At 60.5% G+C, this 22,367-nt stretch overlaps 1 protein-coding gene across 1 annotated transcript; it reads right to left on the reverse strand.

Annotated features, from left to right (window-relative positions):
* Positions 1–8,079: 8,079 nt before the first annotated feature.
* On the reverse strand, positions 8,080–14,979 carry LOC119100390 (FERM domain-containing protein 5). The gene is made up of 9 exons (XM_037223489.1): positions 14,877–14,979; positions 14,343–14,485; positions 13,510–13,677; positions 12,299–12,387; positions 11,800–11,922; positions 11,150–11,224; positions 9,740–9,843; positions 8,960–8,997; positions 8,080–8,190 (listed from the first exon to the last, which is right to left on the reverse strand). The coding sequence occupies exons 1-9, from the start codon at positions 14,977–14,979 to the stop codon at positions 8,080–8,082; spliced, it is 954 nt and encodes a 317-aa protein (XP_037079384.1).
* Positions 14,980–22,367: the final 7,388 nt, after the last annotated feature.

Here is a 22,367-nt window from a genome sequence, read left to right on the forward strand (position 1 = left end):
TAGGAGAGCTGGCCGAACCCACGCCAAGTCCGACAGACCGTTCCTTGCTCGGGTCAGCAGAGTTGCCCCTTGCCAGACGGGGCCTGATGTTCGCAACACAACTCAGGAGGACCACAACGGACTGTCCCCACACGAGTCAAACAGACTGCTTTTTGCACGGGTCCAGACAAACTTCTTTACAGCCGATTTCATCGCGGGCAGTTTCTTAAAGTGACACTAGAGCTGTCCGCGCACACGCCAGACACGCTGTTCACCACATCAGCCAGACTGCCGTTCCCCACTCGCGCCGGACGGACTGCGCCCCGCACGAGCAAGACGCGGCATTCCCTCCTCCCGTCAGCCGAACAGACCCCCGCTCAGAGTCGGAGTCAGCTGTTCCGCACGCGGGCGCCTTCACACGAATCAGACGACCGTTCGGCGGATGACTCAGGCGGACCGGACCGGACCGTTTGGCGAGCTCCGGACCGGACGTGCCCGGCCGGCCGGGCGGCGCGAGCTGGCCAGAGGCGGCCGTTCCCAGCGGGGCAGCGGGCGTGACCGAGCACGGCACCGGTCCGCCGCGCGCCCCGGCCCAAGGCCACGCCGCCGCCGGCGCCGGCCGTACCCAGCGTGCTCTGCCTCCACCTGCCGGGCCGCCGGCGGCGCCACGCTCCAACGCCGGCGGCGCGGCCGGCGCCGGCGCCGCTCTGTATGAGTAAGCCGGCCTGATGCGGACCGATCCGACGCGATGATCTCGGCCACCGGCGGCGAGCTGGCGGACAAAGGACTTCCGGCGCTGGCGGCAGGGCAGATGAGCTAGCTGCGCGGCTGCGGCAGAAGGTCGGGGTAGGCCGGCGGTGAGAATCCCTGTTTGTCGCGCAGCGTTCCGAAAGCCGGAAGCCTGGGCACGTTGGGGACACGGGGAAAGGGGGGGGGGCAGGGGTGTCGATTTTGCTTTATCTTATGGAAGTCCTGCCCTCCCTCAAGGCTAAAATGGGCTCTAAATACCTTCTGCTGAAATATTACGGCATAAGGGAGAAAAAAAAGTTTGATATCAGACAAAGCCTTTTTGCGAAGACAATGGTCAGACAAAGCCTTTCAGCAAAGACAATTGTCTGACAAAGCTGTATTGGCATTACATGTTGTCCATGACTGCTTTCATACTTAAGAGAGGACTACTTGATAAATGTGACATATATTGAAAGAGAGAAATTGACGTCCATCAAAAGAAAGTTCATCAAAGTAAAGTTCGTCAAACGGTTTGACTAACGCACATGGCGATGAGTTAAAAATGTCGTTCATGAGCCCGGCATGACATCTATATACGAAAATCGACGCCCCTTGGCTGCGCCACACATTCTGCGGTTTCATCCCAGCCTTTACTTTTAAGTTGTTTTAGTTTTGTGTCATGTTTTCAGGTCGTTTGTCCTCGGTGATATCTGGAGCCTTTTTCTTCTTGTGCCACAAGCGCAGTGATAGTTATTCGTTATTCTGAGACTTCAAATTCAGACTGGAACAACTGCCGTTTAGGTAAGGACCGCAGTACAAGGTTAAACTACCGATTAACTGCTTAGCCGATCCTGGGATTCAAAACGTGGTCGAAATCCGAAGAGCTTGAACAGCATTTGTCATATGTTATTGGGTTGTCCCCCGTTTTGCTCCCCCGCTTGGCTTCAGCCGTATCCGTCAACTCCAGACGATCCCTGACCCGCTCCGTCAGGAAGTCCTGCCTCGCACCAGGAAAGTCGGCGCCCCTCGCGACGTCGCTGGACGCCGGCCGTTCACCCCCGATCGCAGCGCTGTTCCCCTCCGCCGGGAGGCGTCACGTGACCAGGCGGCGGGCGGGCGGCGCGTGTCACCTGACTGAGCGGCGTCCGGCCGGCAGTGAGCCGTGCTCGCGGGAGGGAGGAGGGCGAGAGGGACGGACGCCATGGCGGGTGTCGGGCGCGCGGCGTCGCAGTCGACAGGTGAGTGCTGCAGACGAGGGGGTTGTAAACCCGCAGGCTGGGCAAACAGATGTCTGCACTTTGCCTGTACACAGTGGCCACGTCTGGAGACCTCCGGCACCGAATGCAGCTTGTTTTAGTTTTGAATATGTTCGAGGTGTTTGTGCCTCCGGTAATGTGCGGACCCGCAGTCTCCTCATGTTGCGAGTGTAATGATGTTCGCAAATCCTATATTTGATATTAAGACTCAGCAAGTAGTACCTACAATGCGCGTGCGGCGGCGCCTTAGTAGTTCAAAGCTTGCGCGTTCACCTTTGGATGCCGGCGTGACGGGATCATCGCACGCTTCATTCGCCGTCACGCACCATGACCACGTACCACGCCGTCACGTTAATCTGACCCTTTGAATCGTGGTACCCTTTCACCGAATTCGTTGCGCCCATTTGACGCTGATGAGGTGTGCACATCCCCCGACCATTGTTTATCAGACGCTGTGAGGGCCGCCACGCTCGTCCCCGTCCTCATCCGCCTTGCTCTGCGCCAGCCTGACGTCCTGACCTGCCGCAGCCAGCACCGCTCGGTCGGTCGCGATGGCGGACATGTACCGGCCGCTGCGCCGTCCGTACTGGGTGACGCCCGGCCGGCCGCTGCGCTAGCTCCGGGCCGGCCATGCTCGGCTGGCTGACCGGCCGCCGGTCGCCGTCGGCCGTCCAGCTGCTCACCGATGACCCGCTGGCCACCATCTCGGCCGGCCTGGCGCACGAGCCGCCGACCGTCTACGGCGTGTCGCGGTGAGCCGCCGCGCCCGCCGCGCCGGCCGGGCCGGCCGGGCCGGGAGGGGCGGGGGACGCCGCCCGCCGGCCGGCAGGTGCTGCGCCGGATGTCGCTCGTTTCTCGGTGTCGGGCAGCCGAGCCGCGGCAAACGGCCGGCGCCGCTCAGACGAGGGCGGCCGATCGTCCCCCGACGCGTGTCTAACGGCGGGCGAGGCGGCGCCGGGCTGGGGATGAGGCGGCTCTAGGCTGGGGACGAGGCGACGCCGGGCTGGGGACGAGACTACACCGGGCTGGGGACGAGGCGGCGCCGGGCTGGGGACGAGGCTGAGGGACGAGGCGGCGCCGGGCTGGGGACGAGGCTACACCGGGCTGGGGACGAGGCGGCGCCGGGCTGGGGACGAGGCTACGCCGGGCTGGGGACGAGGCGGCTCCGGGGTGGGGACAAGGCTACGCCGGGCTGGGGACGAGGCGGTGCCGGGCTGGGGACGAGGCGGCGCCAGGCTGGGGACGAGGCTGGGGGACGAGGCGGCGCCGGGCTGGGGACGAGGCGACGCCGTGCTGGGGACGAGGCTGGGGGCGAGGCGGCGCCGTGCTGGGCTGCGTGCGAGGATGCCACACAGGTGGCAGTGTCCAACTACCGGATGACTATTCGTCACGTTATTTATGGCCGAAATAACCTCCGCGGCGGGTCGTCGGGTTCAGCGTCTTCGGTCGGCTCTCACGCTGTCAAGTATGAAGCATGTGATAATTAAGCGCGCTGTCTAATTATCCATTCCTGTCGTAGTTTCCGGCTTACAACGGATATAGCCGTTTCTTAAATGTAATCCCATGGCTAGCGTAATGACGAGGAACGACATCGATTCATTCATCTCGATTCAGCCGGCGTAACTGTGCCGATGTGCGTTTTTCAGGGTAAACCCTGTGTTTGACGAGGAGCGGTGGACCGGCGATGGCGGCGGACCGGACAGGCCGCAGGTGGCTCCCATCTCGCCCGTCTCGGCGCGGCGCTTCGTCGAGTACCGCGGCCCGCCGGCGCCCTCTGACCTCTGGCGGGATCCGGACCTCTGGTGGGATCCGGAGCTGCGGCGGGGTCCGGACCTGCCGGCCACCGCGCTCTGCACGCTGCCGCGCCCCGTCTGGCCCCCGGCGCGGACCTGCAACTCCACCGGGCATCCGACGGCGGCGCTGGCGCGGCGCACAGGCTGCAGCAGCGCCACCTGGCCGGCCGACCGTGGGTCGCTGGCCGACTGCGGCGGCGGCGGCGGCGGCGGGCTCCTCGCCGGCCCGCGCACGTCGCGTCCGCTCGCCGCCAGCGGTCGGCTGACGGCTCCGGGCCTTCTCGCCGCCCGCTGGCTGGCGAACGAGCGCGAGCCGGAGGAGACGGACGAGTCGGCGGAGCTGGGGGGCGACTGCGCACCCGACTCGATCGTGACCGACTCGCTGCTGATCCTGACGTCGCCGGAGCCGACACCGAGCGCCACGCTGCGGCCGGCCGCCGGGGCGCCGGCCGAGCCCGGCTACGGCGCGGCTCGCGGAGCGGCTGAAGTCGCTCGAGGGGAGGCCTCGCGGCTCGCCAGCCGGCCTCCGTCGGTCGGCGAGCCGGCTACGCTGCTGACCGGGGCGGTGTGCGCCCGATGCTCGCGGGGAGAGGCGAACCGCAGCCTGGAGACGGGCTCAGGCGTCGGCTCCAGAGCGGCGTCGGCCGGCGACGCCGCCGCTTCGGCGCGAGCCAAGTCGGAGGCGCTCGTGCGCCGCCTTTGGCAGAGGGCCGGGCCCCGCACGTCCACGGGGTCGGAGCAGGATCTGCTGCCTGAGCCGCAGCCGAGCTCCGCACAGTCCGGCGAGTACTATGAGGTCTGCGGCGAGCGCCGGGACGATGACAGCCTGGAGGAGTTGTACGCGTGGCCTGCGGAGCAAGCGGCGCACACGCGCCGGGTGCCGTGGGAGCCATCGTCCAAACTGAGCCAGCTGCAGTGGAAACTGCCGTCGAAACCAGACCGGCTGCAATGGGAACCTCCGTCCGAAGGAAACCAGCTGCCATGGGAGGCCCCGCCCAAGCTCAATCAGCTGCCGCAGGTGCCCTGGAAACCGCCGCCAAAGCCCGACCAGCTGCCCGAGAAGCCCCCATCCACACTGGACGGGCCGCCGTTAGACCAACCCTATGTTCTGAAGCAGCTGTCAAGCGGCCGACCCGCTGTACCTTGACCAGCTGGCGCTCTCCCAACTGCTGCAGCTGAGCCAGCTGCTGGTGTCGGCGCCCGCCTGCCAGCAACAAAAGCCGCTGGCTCAACCGCTAGCTCAGCCTTCGCACGTGAAGCGCTCGCTGGAGGAGCCGCCGGCCTACCTGAACCAGCTGCTGCCATCGGACGGCTCTGAGGGCGGTAGCGAGCGGCGGGTCACGTTCTCGGCCGACACGGTCGACAACGAGCCGGGGTCGGCCCGGCCGCGCCGGCCGCCACTGGGACCCGAGTCGGGCCCGGCCGGCCGCGCCGCCGCCCGCCAGCGCAGCGGCTACTACGCCGCCAACGTGTACGGGCGGCTGGGCGTGACGAAGGCGACGAGACAGGTGAGGCGACGGCGGTCGGGCTGGGGTCGGGTGAGGCGACGGCGGCCGGGCTGGGGACGGGTGAGCCGACGGCGGCCGGGCTGGGGACGGGTGAGCCGACAGCGGCCAGGGCTGGGACGGGTGAGTCGACGGCGGTCGGGCTGGGGACGGGTGGGGCGACGGCGGCCGGGCTGGGGACGGGTGAGCAGACGGCGGCCGGGACTGGCGGGCCGCGTCTGGTCCGACCGGCCCGTTCTCGTTGGGTGGGAAAGTACAGATCGACTCTGGCCGTTCAGGTAGTAGGAATCGCCTGTTCAGTTCACCTCGGGCTGATTGTGTAATGACTGGCACAATAACTAGGTGATTATTATCGCTCTGGTTTGATGTCTGAGAACACAGCTAGATTTGGAATACAATATGTTGGTAAAACGTGAACGTCAAACAAAGGTAAAGAAAGGCGGAATATCTGCGTGTTCTTCTCATCAGTTGATGCATTGGTCCAGGCGCACTTCACTTTTGCTGAACGGAATGCAGAGACATGACACGAAGCTGACTGTCAACGCGCGCCTGCAGGATCGCCACTTCGCCGACCTCTCGCTGGACGTCGGTCGGGCGGCGGCGGCAGCGGCGGCCAAGCGGCGGCGCGCGGCGCGTCGTGGCCGATCGTGGCGCCTCTGGCGGACGGTGTCGGTGGCGCTGGTGATCGCCATGCTGCTGGGCGTAGTCATGCTGGTCAGCTGGTACTGCGCCAGCGGCGAGCGTCTGTTCGGTCTGTGGTAGAGCTGCCGCGGCCGGACGCGCGGCGCGGCGCCGGCGGCGGCTCGCGCCGGCCGGGAGAGGACAGTCACGCTGGCGCGCCGCGTCACGACTCGCGCTTATCATGCCCTTCTGATGCTAGAGATGTTGGTAGCCATAAGCATCTACCCTCGGCTTTCCTCGGCGTGCATGACATATCATTTCCGCATGCATCCGGCTGCGGACGCGTGTGAGAGTGCGTGCGTTGTCTCCCGATCATGAGGCAGACCTGTCGCTCTGCACTGTTGTTCCTCTCTACCAGCTCAGCCCGGCGGGCAGCGGGCGCTGGATTCGGGCCCGACTCGTCTCCGTCGACGGGTGGACGGGGCGGGACTGTCCCTGTGTGTACGCCGCGTGCGTAACGTCCGCTCGCTTGAAAGAAGCTGATCTGTTCCCATACTCAGACAAGGCCGTGCTATCGTCGCGAGAGTTTGTACGTCACTAGAATATAAGCGATTGTCCATCGGTGTCGGCTTGTGACGTCTTCGGGGCAGTCTCGGGGAACGAGCGCCGCTTGACAGGCCGTCCAATGCCCGGCGGGCGGCGGACCAGCTGGCGCGCGGTCTGACGCGGCGGGGGTGCTGCGAGGGGCCGGCGGCAGCGGCCCGCGCCTGCGCCGGGACGCCCACGCCCGCGCGGGGTGGCCATCCGTCAAACTCTGCTGTGCTCTGGGAACTCGTGTTGTAAGCTCTGTTTGGAATGGCCCGCGGGACTGCCCGCCTTTGTCTCGGGAGGCGAATGCTATCCGGGGTCCGGGGTCAGCGCATCGGTTCACTCAGTGCCACCTCGGGAGAGTCGGCGTGACGCCTCCGCCAAAAATACCACTGTACTGAATAGTTTGATTATTAAATGCCGGCAATGTGTGCAGATCTCATGGGTAAAGGCGCCCACACAAAACAACAAATAACATGATTAACGTTGATCTCAAACAAGGACGTACATCAGTGACGCAATCATTGAACAAAAACGAGACAAAAGTCAACCAGGTACAAATATATAAAACGAACATGGATCACGCACCAGTTCCATGAACACGCGACCCCCTGGTCTAAAAGACTAGACAACTAAACACAGTTGGACACATCCCGGCCACATAAGCCGCAGACAAGCCGCTGCCGGCTGGAATTGGAATGCAACGCGCCGCAAAAGCAGCTGAGATCGGTTAGTTGCCCACAACCGTGCTAGCATCTTCCTCGCCGGTAATGGCGTAGCAAGCAAAGCACAGACACGCGCCTTAATAACGGCGAGTTATAAGCTTCCAAATCGTGTAAAACACTACAGATCTAGCCCACGTGGACTGTAGCTGCCACGGTTCAGTGCGATGTCGCATAATGCCCGCACCCCAAGCCAGGTAAGCCGCCGCGTGGTCCACAGCAGACAACGGCTCTTAGTACGAGCGGGCTGCATGCAGAAAGGGACTGACGGTCAGAACGCGACCGGACGCAACTCGTCGCCCGCCGCGCCGTCGAACGTCAGCACGTGACAGGGAGGACACCGCCGGGTGACAAGGACACGGCCGGACGTCGGCACAGCAGAGGGATGACGCAGCCGGGCGTCGGCACGCGACAGGGAGGACACGGCCGGGCGTCAGCACGCGACAGGGAGGACACGGTCGGGCGTCGGCACGCGACGGGGAGGACACGGCCGGGCGTCGGCACGCGACAGGGGGGACATCACCGGGCGTCAGCACGTCACAGTGAGGACACGGCAGGGCCGTGCACAAGGCGCGGACGAGGACAGCAATGCGAGGCTCTTGCGTGCAAGGCTGTCGCGATCAAAACGTCGCCGCGCTCCGCACCTCAGTCCGACGGGCAGAGCGCCACCTCAGCCCAACAGGCGTTCAAAAACGATTCCGGCCCCTGGGACGTCACGGCACGTCTCTGGCCACAGCGGCCTTAAGGGACTGATGTCAAATCGAGGACGTAAGGAAACATCGCGGGTCCCGTAAACGAAGGGAACGGTAAGCTCCAATACTGCGCATGCGCGAGGCTGGGCGGCGAGGCAGGCTCGCTGCCTCCTCCGCGTGTCGCAGCTGACCCATTAGACGCCCGAGCCGCGCGCCACAAACTGCTTGGCCGGCTCGTACAGGCGGTGGCGCAGCAGCTGCAGCTCGGGGTAGGCGCGCAGCTCGCGTGTGGTCGCCGTGTCCAGCTCGAACACGCAGACCAGCAGCAGCAGCACCAGCGCCGCCATCGTCAGCAGGGCGTACAGCAGCACGCGCAGCAGCGGCACCAGCGGCGGCAGCCGGCGGTCCGAATGGACGCTGCCGGCGCGCGCGCACAACGGCGGCGGCGGGCCGGCGCCGGCCCCGGCGCCCGGCGGCTCCGGCGGCACGCCGCGCTCCAGGCGGGTCACGACCGCTGCCGGGCGGGCAGCATCGGTCAGCGGGGCGGCACGGACGCCCGCACCGCAGCCCACCAGGTCGACACGAGCCGCCTCACAGGCAAAACTTCCATCCAGTGATCGAGAACAGCCGAATGAACGAGAACAATACAAGCCGTTGCGCAAAAGCCGAAGGGAACTGCAGTCACAATCAGACAGAGTGCACGAAATGTTTTTAGTAAAGTGCCGGATGGTCCACCGACTCCATTGACTATTTCGTCCGATACACAACCAATACACAGAGGCGACCCACCGTCCCCGCCATTTACGTCATCCCGCAGCACAAACGATGTCTCGGATATCTCATCGAACACCACAAACACGCCTTCCGACATCCCCAACCACCACGCTACCAGGGACACCACACGTTCTCCGCAGCAGCTGGCCAGCACGTGCAGTGCAGTGCGGGCGTGGCGGGTGGAAAGGGGGGGGGGGGGCGGGGCAGACGGGGGCGGGACTCACCGCAGCGCTGCGGCGAGCCGGCCGGGCCGGCGTCCAACGGCAGCGGCGGCGACTCGGTCCCCGGCTCCGTCTCCGCCAGGCCGCCGTCCTCGAACGCCCGGATCGGCGACAGGTCTGACGGCGCACACCACACGCGTGAGGACTCCGTGAGGACTCTGTGAGGACTCCGTGACAGGAGGCGCGCCACTGACAAGGCGCCGGCTGGTCACCGCTGCCGATCTGAGTCACAGGCTTCAGGGCACGACCAGGCGGGAGTCACCGGCAAAATACCAGAGCGTCGGCCCCGTCTACCCTGTCGGGGAAAAACTTCCAGAATGGTGGCCGGGAAACAGACAGCAGATTGTTGACTCCCTTGTCACACAATCAGCTGTAATATCTAACCCAGCCGCAATACAACTTACCATTGTAGGTTTCCCGCTATTTGGTGTACCAACAGGGACCTGAACGCCACTTACTGTGTTCTTCCCGTAGGCATAATACAAACCAAGCGCGTACGCCGCTAGTCAACATTCACACCTAAGCCGTCAAGGCCTAAACCACCAGATGACATCAAAGTCGCTCCCAGAGAACCATCTCAGTGCAGCCCGATGGAAGTACTGGACACAAACTCCATCCGGCCTGAAACTGAGCTCGAAGAGAGCGGAGTGAATGCTGGTCTGCTGTTCAGAAGAGCCGAATCACACACATGACGCTGGGCTGGTCCCGAAGGCGTGCGCCTTAACCCGGGCTTGGTCCAGCAGGCGGGCCACACACGCCGTCCACGCTACCACTCCCCGAGGGCGGGCCAGCCCGTGGCGCCGGCCGCGGCCGGCCGGTACGCGCGCCCGTGAGTGGTGCGGCAGGGCCGGGGCCGTACCGGGACTGGAGGGCGGCGTGTAGTCGGCGATTTCGCTGAGCGGCTGCAGCAGACGGCCGGCCTCGTCCGTCGGCGACACCATCATGGCCTCGTCGTCGGCCAGGCTGGTGTGCTCGGGGATCGGCGAGTCGTGCGGCAGCCGAGCCGGGCCGCAAGCTGCTGGAGCCGGCCGGCAGGTGTCAGTCCGGCCCGGACACGGACCCACACAGGCATGTACGCGTGTACCGCACGAGGACGCGCACGCGTCGAGAAAACCTCGCGGGAAAGCAACTGGAGGGGCGGCGTCCACTCCGGGGATGAAGTCATACGACCTTGGCCGGCGACCTATGTGAACTTTCAAGCGTGATGTTTAGGGATATCTGATCAAGGGTACTCATCACGGAAGGGTTTGTGATCAAATACAACGGCAGCTATTCTCTTTAAAGAGCACGCACGCACGCACGCACGCACGCACGCACGCATGCACACACCCATACACACACTGCATATGCCAACACGGACGTATGTACCTGCTCATTAAGTACAAACATTGGAGAACGCATGAAACGATTGACATGCTCACCAACAAACACCAAGGGCGTCCTGGAATAGACAATTTTGTGGACCCGCTCCGTCCAGCCCGGCACGGACAGGTGTCCGGGTACCGGGAGTTTGTTAGTTCATCCTCCGACGACAGTTCGAACGTGCAGTGACTCTAAGATCTGGAGATCCGCAGTGTCTTAAGCTGTCGCTGAAGTTGATATTTTGAAGATGGTATTGCTTGCACTATGCTCCATTACTGCGTGCCGATCCTCCATGTGTTCTAGCGGTGTGTACGCTCTCCCTGAACGTGCGTCTCAGAGGTGGTCATTGAATTGGCCAATAATGCTACGGTTTGTTTCCCCCCCCCCCCAATAAAATGTCCCTCGGCCCAGGATACAAGTACTTATATGCTGCGCTCTTCTGTGTGGAACATTAAAGTGACTACGGATGCTACGGTTTGTTTCCCCTCAATATAATGTCCCTCGGCCCAGGTTACAAGTACTTGTATGCTACGTTCTTTTGCACGGAACATTAAAGTGACTACGAATGCTACGGTTTGTTTCCCCTAAATAAAATACCCCTAGGCACAGGTTACAGGATATCTTACATACTACGTTCGATAGTAAACAAGGCAATGTTCTTCCGTGTGGAATACCCAATTCATTCAACAGATGAACTTTGAACTTAAAATGCCAAAACACCAGAAGTTGAAGGCCTTTCTTCTCATATGAAACAAGGAAAGATTAGTCTTCCAGAGCCTGATGAACCCCTCCAATATCTGTACCGTGGCTACGCTGACGGCGGCAGCTGTCCTGACCTGGGAACAGGGGTGTCCCAGTGAGTGGTGGGGGGGGGGGGGGGGGGGGAGGGGGCGGCCGCTCACCTGACGAGCTCTCCTGCGAGTCGCACGGCGTGGCCGGCACGCTCTGCGCCTTCCGCCGCACGGACGGCCGCAGACCGTACCTGTCGGCCACACGGCGCCGGTCAGTCGCGTCCCGGCCCAGTGCCGACGGACGCCTGCGCCGTCGGCGGAACCGGCTGGCACGAGCCGTCTCCCGGTGCTCTCAGTCGAGACATCATCAGAAGGACAGCCCCGCCCAATACTCACACAAGGAACACAGCGCTGAACCCACACAGACCGTCGTCAATTAGGGACAGAATACCTTCAGATGGTAAGCGGAGGGGGCGCAGGTCTGGAGACTTGAAGGCCGTCTCCAGATGGCCATGATTAACCGCACGGCTCGCGATTCTTCTGACCGCAACCCACACGATACACCCAAAGATGCAATGCACCAACCAAATAGTAATGCTATACATGGTTAGGTGTGAATGATGTGACCAACTGACGGCCTTGGAAGGGCATCCACGCCGATACAGCCAACGCCACACATCAACATCAAATATCCTTGCATGACAATGCCAGTACCCTTTCACCCATGGCTGAGGTGTTCCGCCATTAGCTGACTACCGCGCGGTCTGACCGCCTCCGACAGCCAGTCCTCCAGCCAGCGGGGCCCGCGTCGGCCAGGTGGGCTCACCTGTTGAACTGGGGCGGGTCGCGGCGCACCGGCTGCCGGCACACCTCCCTTTCGGTGCGGCCCGAGAAGCGCACGCGCGAGTGGCGCGAGAACAGAGAGCCGCCCAGCACCATGCGCGGCGCGCTGCGTGACGACTCACACCTGCCGGCGCGCGCACGCACGGGTCAGGTCAGGTCAGGTCAGGCCAGGCCAGGCCAGGTCAGACCAGGTCAGGTCATGTCAGGTCATGTCAGGTCATTCACATCAGGTCAGGTCAGGTCGGGGCCTGGCGCGGCTCGCGCCCGCAGCACCCTCCGCCGCCGCCGCGCGGAGCTCGGGAGCGTCCGCGGACATCAGGGTGCCAGAGCACGGGTGACGAGCCGGGCCGCGGGTCGGCCGGCGCCTGACACACCGAAGGCGGCGTCACAGCCGGCGTCAGTCTCCGACGGCCGCTGATGACAGGCGCGGCGGCGGCACGGCGGCGGCTGGCGGCACCCTCGGACGGCGACGCCGTACTCACGTGAAGAACAGGCGGTGTTCGGTGGCGTCCCGCCAGAAGTGGCGACACTTCTGCACCGAGTCGCTCTTGTAGCCCACCGTCCGCTTACTCTGCAGAACGCCGTCGGCGTCAGTGCCAAGCCGGCCGACACACGTCGAGGCCATGTGCAGCAGCGCCCACTCTCAAACCAACCACAAACCAGCAGCCTCGCATGCAGCGGTGTATGTACACACGGCACAGGCAAGTGCTGATCGGCGTTAAAACGACCGCGTCATAGGATGGAGCATATGGTCCAGCAAATTTCGCCAGTGTTCTAGGTAGCGGCTGGTAGCCTAACCACAGACTGAGGTCAGCAGCGATGTAGAATATTCGATCTTATGACTGGGTCCATAGCGCCATACATGCTTGATTAGGCAATGTAATTGCATGTTCGTGTTGCACTTTGTGGGCCATGGGATAAGTTACATAAATACTGATCGCACCAAAGGCATCTCATTCTGCACTAAAAATGTATCTGGGCGATCTAAAGATTTTGAGACCATTATCTAACCTAGCATTATCTATTACCTATCTAATTAGCGAGTAAAATTGTCATGGTATCTCGTAATCTACTTTCGTAGTAGCTGCCTATGCCTTATTTCCACCGCATATTTGGGGTACGGTGCAATCAAATTACATGACTTGTGGGGAACATGAGTACACAAGCCATGCGAAAACTGTCATTGCACTACATCTATCATGTCCCTCATTAAAGATGAGTGTACAACTCCCTCCTTTACCACATCAGCGCCTATTCAAAATCGTCATCGTAATTTTCTTATCCGTCTAAAACCGCATTCAGCTGCTTGGTGACCGTGAAACCGTATTTAGCTACTCTGCTTTGCCCATTCATCTCGCGTAGTTGCGTTGTGGTACTTGACGAATGTTACAGAAACCTCAAATGCCGCCGGTTGCAAATCTGGAGCGCCGATGTCTAAGCCTACGATGCCTAAGCGTCACACAAAAACACATCACATAGCAGCAAACCAAGGAATCTGAACAACACCACAAGCCAATCACGCTGTCGCAACCCAGCCTGGGGCACCAAGGAACTGAAAAAAAAACACGTCGGAGAACGTCGTTAAATACGACCACACCTCTAGACGATACGAACCCGGCCCACAGAGCCACAGCAAACCGTCTGCACACAAACGCATACCGGTTCCGGATCCCGCAGCGCGCGGGTCACCGACCTTGGTTCTCGAGTCCTCGACGAACACCAGGTGGACGATGAACATCTTGTTCTCGAAGTTGAGCTTCTGCACGTCCTGCCAGCGGAAGAGGTGGGAGCGGCGGCCGTCCTGGATGACGGAGATGCCGCGGTAGTTGAGCCCCAGGCTGACGGGCCGGCCGCACTGGTCCTGACAGACGAGCACGCACCGCCACCGTCAGGCGATCCAGTCACGCGTGGCGCTCACGTGAGGGCCGCGCCTGTCGCGGAGTCCTCCCGGTGAGCTGGTGAGATGTCGAGCACGGCGAGCGTCTCACCAGCTCACCGCCCGCTCTGTCGCCCCGCGGCCAGACGTGCCACCCACTGACAGTCCTCCCGAGTCAGGCAGCTCCGCAGCGAGCCGCGTGCACCCGACAGCGGGGCGCGCCGGCCGACCGGTGGAGCGGGGACGCGCCAGCCGGTGGGTCATGACTGAGGACAGCCATGCGCTGGATATCGTCCGGTCCATGGGAATACTGGATGCGATGCCGCCTCGTCATATCCGAGGCACACCACATCTATGGACGGTGCACGAAGTCGGATGAATCTCAGGACCTGCTCTCTGAATACAGGGTCTCGTTCCACAGTGAGGGCCCGCCACTTGTCCAGCATCCCAATGCGAGGCGCATCACATGACGTGTGGAGACAAAGTACATGTCAGCCAACTCAGATGTGCATGGGTTCTCTCCACAACAGACATGGACGCGGGACCCCCTGAAGGCCCGCGTGCCCGTGCCGGCCGCCCACCTTGAAAGGCTGCGGTCGGAGCCCGTACAGCTCGAGCTGGGCGGCGCGGCGCAGGAGCGCCAGCTCGGCCGGCGCCGGCAGCAGGCCGCGCATCTGGCAGCAGTGCAGTTCCATGGCGCGCTCCTCCAGCCGGCTGCTGGCGCGCGACACCAGGCAGTAGTCCGACGCGTACCGGCCGCGGTGCTCCTCCGGGTCGTAGTCGCCCGTCTCCACTGGCGGCGGCGGCACGGGTCACGGGTCAAGTCAGTGATCGGACCCGTCCACGCCGGTGGCGCCAGTTGGTGCGCGAAGCCTGTCTCCAGCGGCAGCCGACGACACATGGCGTCCGAGAAGTGACGCGCGTCCACCGTGTTGGGACGCCGGTCCTCGGCGCCGGCCAAAGACGACGCGAGGACGATGACAGACACGAGCACGGGCCAGGAGGCCGGCACAGCCAGGGACAGGCGGCGACTAACCACGCCCAGAACGCCTGCACGGCCTGGGGGCCATGTGACACCTCCCCTCCCCCCAGCTGTCGTCAGCCGGCTCGCGGCGGCCCACCTTGGAGGACGAGGGCGGCCAGGTGGGCGGCCTCCTCGTCGGCGCAGGTCAGCCGGCCGCCACGCAGGTCCCGCTTCAGCTGCAGGTACACCTGGTACCGGGTCAGCTCCTCCTGCAGCCGCTCCGGCCAGCCCGGGTAGAACTTGACCCGGAAGCTGAACACCATTGGCCACATATCTGACGGCACGCGCGCACGGTCCGGTCGGAACGCGGCCTCGCAGGTACGCGGTCGTGCTGGTGCGGGGCACCCGTTCAGTACAGGGACACTGTTACCAGTGCGGAGGCTGTATGTGCACTCCTCGGTTCTGCGCTGTGTAATGAAGCTTAATGATTGCTACATGGTTTAACAGTGGTGACGTGAAGTTTTTCAAATCGATATGTTTCTTTGCATATGGGACAAATTTTACATGTTGGTTTGAATTTGAACTATTGACCTCTCATCCCTTCTGAAGTTATCCTAGTCCTCACCTTTAACTTGCTTCAAGATAGGTTTCGTCGGCTCTAGCCATTGCTGGAAAGATAAAACCGTCAATGCCCTGCCATGCCAGCTATCTTATACCACAGGCATCTGATCCAGAAGCAGAGACTTTTGACATGGTGACAAACACAGACCATTATGCAATATATGATACAGCTTCATAATCAATGTAACACCAGTCAACACTTATTTAGAGAACAGCTGGGTGGGTCACAAACACCTATTGGATATTAATATATTCAGTGATCATATGACATCATCAATGAAGTATTAATGCTACATGGTCCACTTTCACCACCTTAGTTCTGAGCTCTGCAGAGCCTTGATAATCTGTCATAGCTCAGTTGAAGGGGGATAGAAAAGGGCATACCTTTGTCTTATTACAGTCCTCAAAGCTGAGGCAGAAGTACTCTTTCTCCACCAGGTCCAGATGGGCACACACCTGGTCAATCAGGTACTGGCCAGTCTCCTTGCCCTGCCATGCAAGTTTTGGTAAGACCTCAGAATCATACAAAAACAGCAACAATACATCTGCTATGCAGTCCAGCCTAAAGTTGCTGAGGAATCAGGGTGCTGAAGAACTACAAAGATGTTGTGATGCTTACAGCACCATGCCACTGGAGAGAGCACTATATCATAGAAAATATTACACTTCAAATCAAAGATCTGCAGTTCATCTGAAATGAACAGACCAGAGATGTGGAAAAGAAAGATAGCACTCACCAGAAACTCACACTGGAGTATTTCTGAATCATCCAGCAATCTCACTGTACACTTGTAGGCATACTTCTTAGCCTTTGAGGACAAAAATGGCATGATTTTTCTTATTTGAAGTACTTCTTTGGCCAGCTGATATAATCAACAGCCTTGGTGGGAAACAGGTTATGGCATTAATGATGTAACATGCAAGCCACTGCTCAAGCAACAAGACCTGTCAAGTTCAGCTGAAAAGTTCACAATTACATCAGGTGATAAATCCAAAGCAGCAACATAAATGGGCCAAACTAGCAGTCTATGGTGTGGCCACAAAAACCTTCAAATCAAACCCAGAATGATCACTAACTAGCTCCTAGCACATGATCTTACCAACTAATGTGAGTCTGGTGACCCTGGATTACAAACATGACCTTCATGTAGGTAGGCATATGTACAGGGTGGTATGGTACCTGTCAGATATTATAATTCATTGGCCTAATTAGTTTCAACACTTCATGTCATATTCACCAAGCATATTCTTAGGTCATCACATTGAGCTTCAGTTGTTAAAAGACCATGTAGGTATGAACATTGCAGACTGTAACAATATCAAAAAACCTATCTAGTTTTGAAACAGCATTACCATCTGACTTGCATCAATGGGTTTTGCCAGCCCATTCCTTTGATACTGGATATTATTCTGATTATTTCAAAATTGGCAGATCATGTTGCAACATTACAGTCACATCCCATGAGTGAGCTTGTTGTTTTGATTTTCCCCAATACTTTATTATGGTAAAACCACCTGACCCCATGACCCCCCTGACCACTATGACCCCTGACCCCATGCCCAGACATAAGGTCATCAGACATGGAAAAATTAGCTTATTATAGACTGGTTATACACAAATCTCACAGTTTTACACACCAAGTATAGTCAGGTGATCCCACTTCTACAAACCAAGAAGGCCAGGGACTCTTGCACATCAAGCAATGCATCAGTACACAAAGAAAGCTTTGTCCACCAAATAACAAGCTAGTTTCTGAGCAATACAGTATCCCATCTCCATGTGCACACCAGCATAGCGCACCATATGAGGAAGATTACATCACTGGGCACTGCATACTTATGTCCACTCAATGACTGCCTGTATGAGTGAATGTCTAGCACATAAGTCATAGTGATCAAGCCTATACATTTAAACCCAGCCATTTATTCTCATTAAGTTGGCTCTAATAGCAAACACATGCAACACCATGCAGACTATTACCTGGCATATTTCAAGACAAATGTAGTTTTGCTTTCCCGCACTCATACAGATGATGCACACTTTTGACACATGAACATGCTTCCAAATACAATTCAGGATGATGTACTGACCTAGAGATAACAAACATTATGCTCCATGTTTGAGATACATTCATTGCATTACATTCCATACATTACATACATTGCATTCCAGGGACATCAAATTATTAAAAATTTGAAGACCACACCATTTACATTGAGCAGTGACACTGATTGATCACAACAATGGTAGCAGAGGAGTAAATGGTAAAACAAGCTGAGCTTTCCAATAGAGCCTTGTTCCCTCATTATTTCACTGCCAACATCTGGAAGTTGTCCCCTTACACTATTAGCTCTCGTGTCCCCCCCCACCCCCCAAGTCCAATACTGGACCCGCCCTACCTGGGCGAAACCAGGAAATAGGCGTGTACTGTTGCGACTCCGGATTTATTTTCCATTTCAATCATGCAAGATTAAGTGCAGATTTAAAAAAAAACATTGCAAAGACAGCGCGACGGCATCATTTCGGCGACCTATTCGCACCACCCACCTCCCGCCTCTGCATCCTCCACCCCCACTTCCTGCTTCGCGCAGTAAATAAAGCAATAGTAGATTAGCTACATTGTCACCGTCGCGCCACAGTAACATCGCCAATAGAAATGGACATCAATGCTATGGATGATTTAACGTATTTACTGAAAAGGGGTAGAGTTAAGTCACCTACGGCTATTAAACATGAATTATTTACTTAATTAATATCGTTTCAGGTCAAATAAATCAGGCTAGGCATCTTAATCTCGAAAAACACGGTTTCTAACCACCGTCCAGCACTTTTATTGAGGGATATTATGCGCGGCCATGACAGAAGTGGCGTTTAGTATGACCAAATTGTATTACACATTTGTAGGCATATTGGCCTTGGGCATATTAAACACTGCATGCAAAGCTTGTCTGTAAGCAGGGTTCTGGTTGAGTGTTAAGTCGTTGAACTATTGTTCCAGATATATTTTACTCCTTCATTTCTCATGGTGCTTGGTAGGTATGTAAAGTTCACAACGAAGATCCACTTTTGCTTTGTTATGTATCTTCAAGCTTGTGTTACTTATCTTTCTAATCACCTCCAACCCAAATTTGGTATGGAAGTCACGGCTCCTTTTCAGAGCAAACTTAAAGCACAGGTCATCGTCAAGCCATTTTTGTGGTGAAAAAGTGATTGAGATGCTGAAAAGTGCTTCCTGGTTCTCTTGTGATTGTTTTGTGCTGGTTTACATTGCAATGTGCAGTTTGACAAGTCAGTACTCTCAGATATGCCAAGGCCAAAAGCTTACATCATTGCATCCAGTCTGCATGTTGATTAGGTCAGCTATGATGTTTTTTATGCTATCTTTCTCTTTGCATATTGCAGTTAACCCTTCAAGACTCTTGCTACAATGGAGTTTGCTGGGTCCTGGCTTGCTGGCATAATTAATCTTACATGGAGGTGATAGGAATGGAAGAGGTGGGAGGGCTGCCAGAGTCAGCCACTGGTGCCACCCTGTCAAGCCAGTCCTCTACAGTGCCGTCGCCATCTGGCCGCCCCCGTTGGAGGAGCCGTGTCGGCCGGCCACCAGTGCGCCGTCAGTACCCCTGCCTGCGTGGTGGCGCGCCTCAGCTGGAGACGCTGCCCCAGCTGCTGGAGCTCCTGCCAGTCAACTACAACTACCACGTGTGTAGCTTCCAGCTGCTGTCTGAGGGGTTCGTCGCCACACTGCGCGTCAACTTCTGCTCAGAAGCGGGCGCGCGGACCTGGCTGGCGGCCTTCCAGGAGAGCAGCCTGGGGACGTTCCGCAGCCGGCGCACCTTCCCGCGGCCCGGCCCGCGCCTCCTCTACAAGGCGTGGTATCGATGCCAGCGTAACGTGCCGGGCGCGGCGGCGGGCGCTGGTCGGCACACGGCGTGTCCGGCAGCGCTGGCCGTCTCCGTCTGCTCGGACCGACTTTCGCGGCGCGCCGACCCGCACCTGCCCGACTCGCCCGGCTGTGTGGAGCTCAAGCACGTGCACAACCACCCGATCCGGTGCGCCGCTGACCTGCGCTTCCGCGACGTGTCGGTCGAGGCGCGCGCCGCGCTGCTGGCGCTGTTTGCGCGCGGGCACGCGCCGGCGGCGGCGCGGCGCGCGCTTCAGCACCAGCTGCAGCTGCAGCTGGGTGAGCACTACCCGCTGGCGGCGGCAGACCGCGCCGTGCTGCCCTCGCTCAAGGACGTGTGCCGCATCTACTACCAGCAGTACGGCGCACCGGCCGAGCGCCGAGGTGCCGCCGACGCCGACGCCGACGCCGACGCCGACCTCGACCTGGAGTCGCCGGCGGCGGCCGAGGCGACCGACGACCCTCGTCTCCTGGTGGTGGAGTTCACGGCCGAGCCCGGCACGCCGGCAGCGGAGTCGGCAGTGCCCGCTTGGGCGGACGGTGACGGGGACGAGGAGGAGGTGCCGCCCCTGGCGAGCCTGCTGGCGGCCCGCTCGGTGCCTGCGACCGGCCCGCCCGGCGGTCGTCTGCAGCAGCTGGTGGCCGAGTACACGGCGGCCATGGCGGGCGCCGGCGCGGCCGCGTTCCGGCTCGTGGACGGCGGCTTCGCGGCGGCGCTCACCACGCCCCTGATGCGCCGTGTACACCGGCTGATGCCGCAGAGCGGCGAGCTGGTGTTCGTCGACTCGGCCGGGCGCTCGGAGCGGCACGGCTGCTGCCTCTGGCTGCTGGTCTGCGCCAGCGAGGCGGGCGCGCTGCCACTGGGCCTGCTGCTGGCCTCGTCGGAGGCGGCCGGCTCGCTGCTGGCCGCGCTCGACGTCTGGCAGCAGACGCTGCCGCCGGACGCCTTCTTCGGCCGGGCGGCGGCCGGGCCGCAGGTGCTCATCGCCGACGACAGCGCCGGCCAGCGCGCCGCGCTCGCCGCCCGCTATCCGGCCTCCATGGCCGTGCTCTGCGCCTTCAGGCTGCTGCAGGCCGTCTGGCGCTGGCTGTGGCAGATGCGCGGACGCGTGGCGCGCGCCGATAGCGGCCGCCTGCTGCTGCTGGCGCGTCGCCTCCTGCAGTCAGGCTCGGTGGCGCAGCTAGAGCGGCGCTACCAGCAGGCGGTGGCCGACGCCGCCATGGCGCGCCACCCTGACTTCCTCAAGCAGTTCACCTCCATCTACGAGCACCGACACCTCTGGGCCGTCTGGTACGGAGAGGAGGACAGCGGCAGCGGCGGCGATCGGCCCGCCCACACGGCTAGCCTGTTCGACATGGCGGCCGAGATCCTGCGCGACCGGCTCATCTTCATGGCCGCCGAGTACGGCCCGGCCGAGGCATTCGACTTCTGGACGCGCCGTGCCGACGCTGACTACGCACGGCGTGTGCGCGCCCGGCTGGCCGGCAGCGGCGCGCTGGCTGCGCGCGCCCGCTACGTTCCACCGCCTCCGGACGCCGAGCTGCGACCGCGCCGCGTCGGGCCGCACGAGCACCACGTGGCGTGCGGCGGCGAGCGGCGCGGCGTCGTTCACCGCGTGCAGCTGGCGCTCGGCTGCTGCACGTGCCGCGAGGGCCGCGCCGGTGGCCCGTGCGCGCACCAGTCGGCCGCGCTGCGGCTGGAGCGGCCCCTGGTGCCAGCGCCACCATCGGGCGCGGCGGCGGCGCGCCTGCGCCGGCTGCTGGCGCGGCTGCTGCTGTACGATTCCGCGCCACCGCCCGTGCCCGCCGGCTGGCTGGACGCGGTGACGGCCGCCGCCGGCTTCTCCCGACTAGAGGTGCTCGTATCGGCCGAGGTCGACCCGACGGACGGCGACGGGGACGCCCCGCCGACCCGCCGCGAGCCGGTCAGTCCGACCGAAGTGCCGACGCACCCGGCTGGCGGCGGCGACCCGCTCGGCTCGGCCGTCGAGCACCCGCCCGAGCCGACGGCGGCCGGGGACGCCGACGGTGGCGCCGCCCCGGTCGACGACCCGGAGGAGGTAGCCATGAGCTCGGTGATCTGTGACCTGCAGGCGGTGACCTCTGACCTGACCGGCCGGCTGGCGGCCGCGCCGGCCAAGTACGTGCCGCTGGTGCGTGGTCTGATCGAGCAATACTGGGCTCTGGCCAGCACCGATCGGCTCGATCAGACGTCGTGTCTACTGGCGGGGCGGCTGGGGTCGGGTGAGGTGGTGACAGACCCGCCTCAGGACCGAGCAGGACAGCCGGATGCCGCCAGAATGGTGCCAGCCCTTTCCCCGGTCCAGGCAGAACAGCTGTGCGCTGATGGAGTGGTGCAAGATTTGCCCCTGGTGACGGCAGGCGGTGTTGGTGCTGCCGAAGTAGTGGCAGGTGTTTCCTCGACTCGGACAGAGCGTAGAGCATCCCATGGAAACACGACAGACCCTTACCCGGGTCGTGTGGAGCAGCTAGGGACCGATGGGGTGGTGACAGGGCTGTCGGGGCGGATGCTAGATGATGCTGCATGTGCCACTCTAGTCAACAGAAGTGACGTGTTTGTCATAGAGGCCGACAGTGATGGCGGTGATGAGGTGTCTGATGATGCCAGCTGATACCGATAGTGTCTGTGTGATGATGCCAGCCGATACCGATGACGTGTGTGTGATGATAATCAGCTGTGCCGATGGCGTCCGTGTGATGATGGTCAGTTGATACCGATTGCGTTTTTACGATGATAATCAGATGTACCGATGGCGTCCGTGTGATGATGGCCAGCTGATACTGATGGTGTTCGTGTGATGATGGCCAGTTGATACCGATAACGTCCGTGTTATGATGGCCAGCTGATATTGATGGCGTCTGTTATGTCGTCAAACATTCCAGACTGGCAGATCATGATCACGCATTATCACGCGCGCGCGCGCGCGCTTGATCACGCATCGACGCGGCTCTCATCGACCGGGGATGGTGGCGATCCTTGCGAGCAGTCTCCGTGGCTCATTTTGTGCTGCTGGTCGTATACTTTCATGCGATATACATGCGTTTCATTTCTATGAAATATATGTATTTATCTTGTCTTCTCAGGGACTTATTGATAATATGTAGTCCACATACGAGTGGTTTATTCGTTCTGCTGCATTGATCCCAACTAGCTTAATCTGTGG

The sequence above is a fragment of the Pollicipes pollicipes genome, unplaced genomic scaffold, assembly GCF_011947565.3.
Source record: "Pollicipes pollicipes isolate AB1234 unplaced genomic scaffold, Ppol_2.1 Scaffold_4881;HRSCAF=5763_pilon_pilon_pilon, whole genome shotgun sequence".
NCBI lineage: Eukaryota > Metazoa > Arthropoda > Thecostraca > Pollicipedomorpha > Pollicipedidae > Pollicipes > Pollicipes pollicipes.